At 43.8% G+C, this 6,714-nt stretch overlaps 2 protein-coding genes across 2 annotated transcripts in view; one reads left to right on the top strand and one right to left on the bottom strand.

The window, feature by feature from the left end:
- LOC103367933 (tubulin alpha chain-like) overlaps positions 1–429 on the top strand; it is a 2,907-nt gene extending 2,478 nt beyond the window's left edge. Inside the window, exon 3 of the mRNA XM_008296127.1 lies at positions 2–429. Coding sequence (XP_008294349.1) covers positions 2–276 — 275 coding nt within the window. The 3' untranslated portion in view covers positions 277–429. The remainder of the gene's footprint in view (position 1) is intronic.
- An 889-nt stretch (positions 430–1,318) lies between these two features.
- The window catches only part of pmelb (premelanosome protein b), a 13,374-nt gene continuing 7,978 nt past the window's right edge, over positions 1,319–6,714 (bottom strand). The window contains exons 7-12 of the mRNA XM_008296119.1: positions 5,865–6,086; positions 3,997–4,134; positions 3,807–3,909; positions 3,511–3,716; positions 3,329–3,419; positions 1,319–1,472 (exon numbers count right to left, since the gene is read on the bottom strand). Of these exons, the coding sequence (XP_008294341.1) occupies positions 1,319–1,472; positions 3,329–3,419; positions 3,511–3,716; positions 3,807–3,909; positions 3,997–4,134; positions 5,865–6,086 (914 nt within the window). The remainder of the gene's footprint in view (positions 1,473–3,328; positions 3,420–3,510; positions 3,717–3,806; positions 3,910–3,996; positions 4,135–5,864; positions 6,087–6,714) is intronic.

Here is a 6,714-nt window from a genome sequence, read left to right as displayed (position 1 = left end):
ACCGTGGTTCCTGGTGGAGACCTGGCCAAGGTCCAGAGGGCTGTGTGCATGCTGAGCAACACCACTGCTATTGCAGAGGCCTGGGCTCGGCTCGACCACAAGTTTGACCTGATGTACGCTAAGCGTGCCTTTGTTCACTGGTATGTCGGTGAGGGTATGGAGGAGGGAGAGTTCTCTGAGGCCAGAGAGGACATGGCAGCTCTGGAGAAGGATTATGAGGAGGTGGGAGTCGACTCCATTGAGGGTGAGGGAGAGGAGGAAGGAGAAGAATACTAAAAAGGGACATAAAGGCATTAACCAGGAAATAATTGATTGCAATGTGTCCCTGAATGCATTCCAAACAGGTGTCTGTCAGTTTGTCTGTTCAGATTAAACCTCCTGAAAGTGTCAAGTTTGGCTATGTTCTCAATAAATTCCCTGTGATGTGAAGTTGTGTGTCTGTCGTTAATTCAGCCTGAACGTATATTGAATATCAGTCATAAGTGAGTTGTTCCAAAAAATGCTGATGTTGCTTCAATATTTCCACATAATGTTCTTTCCTCATGAGGCCATCTATTATGTGAAGGTCACCAGTCCCTCCACAGCATGATGCTGCCACCCCCATGCTTCACAGTTGGGATGGTGTTTTCAGGCTTCAAACTTCCCCCTTTTTCCTCCAAATGTAACGATGGTCATTAAGGCCAAACAGTTCAGTTTAAGTCTCATCAGACCACAGGACATGTCTAATGTAACATGTCTAATTCTGTGTTATTGTATAACTGAATTCTGGAGCTGTTGGATTTAAATGCACATCCAGGATCATAACTACATGTTAGAAGTATTTAAATACAATCTGCAAACACGATTAGCATATAATGATGAATAGTGGGAGGCTTTTGTCTTTTTTTGTGAAGCATGACTGAGTGTAGCATCAGATTATTTTGGGGGAGATTAGGGAGTCCATCTTAAATCTTCAATAATCCCTCAAGAAGCTCAGCTGCACATCAGAGAAGCAGATTTATTTGTAACTGTACCGTATTTAAATGAGAGACAACTCTAAACTGTTTTGAGCATTGTTTATTGGAAAAACATTCATGTTCAGTTTTGTCCAAATCGACACATTCTTGTTCAGCAAACATGCTTCAAACTGGTACAAAAAAATCTGAGCCTGTCTAAGGTATAATTTTGGGAAATAGTTTGATTAAATCCTAAAAAAACACACATTTGGGAAGTTTGTGTTTCAAAAAACATGTTAAAAAAAGTATAAAAAGACATCCCAGAAGCCTGTAAGTTGCTAATCAGATGCTACTTGGTTTGTTTGTTGGAGGCTGGTGACGGTTCACACTGGTCGATCCTGCAGCAACGGGCAGTCATCGATAGTTCCTCGTCGGTTCAGGAGGTTCCAGAACATCGAGGCTCCGGATGAGCTGCCGGGCTGTGGGCCTCCAGATGCAGCGATGTCTTCCTTCAGAGGACGGTAGGACTTAAATCGCCTGTGAAGCAAAGCACAAATATGGACGAGATGTTTTCAGCGTCTATAATTTATTATTATTAATGTGAAAATGTAAAACTGATGACTAAACTGACAGAGCATTGCAGCTGACTCTGCAGATGAACTTGGCTCCTCAGAGCTTTACAACAAGTTAATGCTGATTGATTAGTTTTACTGTTACAACATCATTTCTGGCTGCAGCAGGCAGCACTAAAACCCCTCTGCATGCTACCTGTTTAGAAACGAACGGCAGACGGGCAAATTTAAAGACTTAGAGACTTTTTTTTTCCAGATGATTTGTTAGAGACCCTGGGTCTTATGCATTAGTATATACTTTTATCATCTCATCACAGTGTCATGTTCTGCTGGGAAACACTGAATCCCAACTTTCACATTTACATGTACCAATTACTGAAACACTGTTAGCGACCAAGCACAGCACAGCCCAGTGACAGTGGACCATCTCCATCTGACAAAGTATCCGGCCACACAACAAAAACGGCTCTTGAACAATTCAATCCAAATCCTTCCAAACTCCCCAGATCCCATTTCAATTGAGCATCTGTGAGTGGCACCAGAACAAGCCTGATCCATGGAGAACTCTGCTGCCACTGTTCTGGTACCACAGGACACCCAAGACATCCTGTGTCCATGCCCTGATGGCTCAGAGCTGTTTTGGTAGCATGAGCCTAGCCTGGGAGGGCAGCTCGCCAGTGAGCGTCTGGTGGCTGAGACTTGTTTCGCCATATCGGTGGCACAGGTTGCCGAGGTAGTTAGGAAACTCTTTGGTGGCAAAATGCCAGGTGGGGACAAGATTTGCCCTAAGATACTAAAGGTTCTGGACGTTGTTAAGCTGTCTTGGCTGGCATGCCTCTTCAGTGTTGTGAGGACATCAGGGACAGTGACTGAGGAGTGGCCTCCAACTGTCAGGGTATCACACTGCTCAGCCTTCATGGAGAAATCTACTCAAAGGTGCTGAAGGGAGGTTTCAACCAATTGTTGAACCTCAGAGTCAGAAGGAGCAATGTGGATCCTACCCTAGTTCATCAGTGGAACACCTCTTTAACTTGCAGAACTACTGAGGGGGTCATGGTAGTATGACCTGCCAGTCCACATGTGTTTTGTGGGTTTGGACAAGGCTTACAATCTAGTCTCCTGAGGGGAGGGTACTGCAGGAGTATGGCTACCGGAGTCATTGTTACGAACCACCCAATCCTTGTACAACTAGATGGTTTGAGCATCTGATTGGAATGCCTCCTGGGTAACTTCCTTTGGACGTTTTCCCAGCATGTCCAGCTGGGAGGAGACCCCAGGATAGACCCAGAACTCACTGGAGAGATTACTAACTGGGGAATATTTCATCTGGCCTGGGAACACCAAGGGACACCCCAGGAACTGGAACTGGAAAGCATGACTAGGGAGAAGGACATCTGGAATGACCTGTTTCACCTGCTGCCTCAGTGACCCGACCCCGGATAAACAGAAGAAAATGGATGATCGGGTGGCTGGATCGATGGGTGCTCAAACAGAAGTAATTTGTGGTTATTGGGGACTATGTTCAGCTGCAGTTTAATACAAATTCTCTGCTTTTGTTAGCATCTCTGGTAGCAGGACGGTCTATGTGGGATTGAGGGAAAGCAAACTGTTCAGGACTGAAGGACATGTTCCCCGGTGTAGCAGTGTGACTAACTGATGGGTTTCCAATGGAGCTTTATGCCTCAGAGAGTGTGCTCTATGCAAGCAACACTTTAGTTAGCTGCATCAGTTCATTGTTAATTTAAGGGATTCATCACAATAAAGCAAATATAGCACATTACTAAACTTGTCATTTAAAGTAAATGTTTTTACACTTCTTACTTGTAAGAATAAGCCACTACTGCCAGCGCTAGAATGAGTACCAGGACACCCAACAGCATGGCGATGGTACCAGAGGAGGACAGCCCGGAGCCTGAAACAAAGATCACACTGTCAGCCGGCAGGACAAAGCAGATATGTCATGCACTGTCAGACTGGTGCACGGTGGTCATTATGTTGCATACCCATGTCAACATTGACTTTGGCGCTGGTGGCTGCTAAGCTGACATCATTGGCCATGGAAACATTGATGCAGTAGACACCGGAGTCATTGAAGAAGTGACGCAGCACCAGCTGGCACTCTTTGGACGGCTCCACCATGTTGCAGGCTGTGTGAATGGGCCTCAGGCACTCTGCGTCCAGAATCACGCTGCACACTTCTTTTGGGAGACTGCAGAAAGAAGAAAGTGAGTTAAAAAAACAAAAAGGAATCCGTGCAGCCTGATTTGTTTCGTGGCTAATGTGGTGCAGAAGCCTTCACCTTCCCTGGCAGGTGACAGTGATATCCAAAACATTTTTGTTCATTCCAGGTGTTGCCATCACGTTGTTGTCCATTTGTACAATCTCTACTTTTTCAATGGCCTCTGAAAACAAAGAGTGAGAAGGAGTTTTCAAATGGGTTTTGATCTTGATGATTAAAAAAAAAGGACTAATAATGAAAAGAAACTCACCAAATACTTCGATGCCAGTGCAGAAGGAGCCGTATCGATAAATCACACAGTCATCGTCAGCAGGTTTATCATCAGCATCCCTCTTAGCTACAGCGATGACTGTCGCTCTTCCTGTCAGCGTCACTGTTCGCTTTGCATCTGGTGACAACAATCAGGGAAATATTACCCTGTTAATATCATCATTTGTACATTTATTGCAGCATCATAAACAGCATGTTCACGTCCTTTCATATTTGCAGAAACAGCCTCCATTTATGTGTATTTTAATTGTAATTTTGTGCATTTTTTTGATTACTATGAAGCAGGACATGCAACACCTTTAAACCTGCAGTGGGAGAAAGTCCACAAACATGTGCGCTTATGAGAAATACCTTACAGTCAGTTGTTTTCTTTGTAGACCATAATCCTTCATTTGAAGTTTCTTTATATGTGGACCGTCAGAAACGTACACATCATGAGCCTGTTTCATTGTCATCACCACGCCTGCTTCCCTCTTCAGCTCTGACAAACTAATAGTTTCTGTTTGACATAAAAGACATTGCTACTAGTGCACGAGTGTTGGGATTTTGCATAGACACCTGTTTTAAAACTGATAAAGTGCCAAACACAAAGCCTTCCTTGGCGCTGACAGGCTTAGTCAGCACTGTGGGAACTCGTTTGGCTTGAATTTGAAGGACCTTTATTTATACAGAAAAAGTCTCCACTCGAGTTTCAAGGATATTATGACACAGTCACAATAACAAAGTGGTGTAAAGGAAAGAAAACGCAAAGTAAAAACCGTCCATTTAGGAGAGCTGCGTGGACCACGTCATATTTTTATTGGTATTTTATTTTTATCCCCAGGATGTCCTCGCCATGTTCAGATATAACGGTTATTTAAACTGAAATACATTTTTCTCTTTTAGTGGATGAGAAAAAATACAACTTGTACTTCCTTCACCGACTTGCTGCTCTGCTTTTGTGTTTATCTGCATTGTTTATGACACTTTCACGAGAAACACTGAAGGGTTTCCAATGTGACGAGATGTTATTTATCCATTCAGTCAGCGTGTTTGAGAAGCTACAGCCATTTAAATCTGGATTTGTCGATGGAGGTAGGAGTGGAAGAAGTGTAAAAAAAAAAAAGCCTCTTGTGTCCTCACTAGCCTCTTCTGCTTTGTATAGTAGTTAATTATCCATCCATCCATCCATCCATCCACCACTTAATCCTAACGAGGGTCGCGGAGGGTTGTAGTTAATTAGCTTTTTATTTTTTGCGTTTGTAAAATGCAGTCGATCCAGAGCAGATGTATTCTGTATTTCCTAAATGCATCTTGATGAATCGTGTTGGTGCAAATTTAGAGTCAGCTCAACATCAGCTGTTTATTCTCACAAGCATCAGCTAGCACGAAGACGAGAATGGTCGAAACTCAGCCGGTTAACGCCGCTGTGTGTTTATGCAAATGATGCAGCCAGAATCAAATTTTTAGAACCGATGCTGTGCTGTGGTTGACCGAGACAAAAGTGGCCTTTAGAGGTCGGGTCAGAGGTTGTTTACGGAGACAGGTTGTTAAAAACGTTTGATTTAGGTGATGTGAATAAAGGCTATTAAGACAGACTAGTGTGGTTTGTAGATCCACAAATAGATAAAGTGGTATCGGACAAGAAGTGAGCCGACCGCTCCCTGCCAGCATGCAAATTCAAACAATAAAGCACAATGGAGCGATTCACGTCCACCTTGCCCTGCTTGTCTGGTACAATGACTGCGCCTCTAGAGATTTACATTTTAGGAAATCAGATATGTGGTTCATGAGGGAGGCGGACATCTGGTTTAATTGTTGTTACCGCACATATTATCTGTGGCTGAAACTGAAGCTTCTGGGACTCACCTGCTGGCAGTTTGTTCTCCACCTGATTGTCAGCAGGCAGCTGGTTGACCGGTGATGGAGTCTTGGCCACCGTTTCCAGGGCAGGTTGAGTCGCCGAGGCGGTGGAGGCCTCATCCTCGGTGGTGTCTTCTTCTGTGTCTGATGGAACCATGTTGACGTTCAGACCGACTGACTTGGTGGAAACCAGTAAAGGAACAGCAGACACCAGTGCAGGAGCTTTAACTGTACACAGAAAGACGGTTCAGTTCCTGTTCTGATAGGATGTGGAGCTGAGGTAGCACGCATAGGTACAAAATATGGTCAATGTTGTCATTTATTTTAGCTTTTAGGCAGCAGATGGACATTTTAGAGTAATATTAACATTTACTTTCTTTGTGAAAGTAAAATTCGAAGACGTGACACCACTGTTATCTTTCTCTTCAATGTAAAGCTTCAGCCAACAGCTAGTTATCGTAGCTTAGCATAAAGACTCAGAAGCAACTAACATATAGCACCTGCCAGCACTTAAAGCTCCTGAAGCCATTTGCAAAGATGTGATTTCAGTCAGTAAACAGCTCCGTAACTGTAAGGACTAAACAAACGACCTCTGGGTCTGTGGAGAAGAAATGTGGGAAAATCCTGAAGTACAAAACGTGTCTTTGTCCTTGTGACCAGGCCAGAGGGAGACTGGAAAGACTCCAGTGAAAAATTGACTTTCTACGAATAAATAACAGCCTTGTAGAGATGATTTAGTGACACTGATGTTACTGAACCTCCTTAATGGCAGCTTTATTAAATTAGACGCAGCAGAAATGAAACACAACAAATGCAACGGCCGTTTTAGTCGTAGTCATCCGGTCGGCCTCTTTGT

This window comes from Stegastes partitus, unplaced genomic scaffold, assembly GCF_000690725.1.
Source record: "Stegastes partitus isolate 25-593 unplaced genomic scaffold, Stegastes_partitus-1.0.2 Scaffold1101, whole genome shotgun sequence".
NCBI lineage: Eukaryota > Metazoa > Chordata > Actinopteri > Pomacentridae > Stegastes > Stegastes partitus.
Note: the sequence above shows the minus strand (reverse complement) of the source record. Positions and strands in the feature narration are given on the sequence as shown.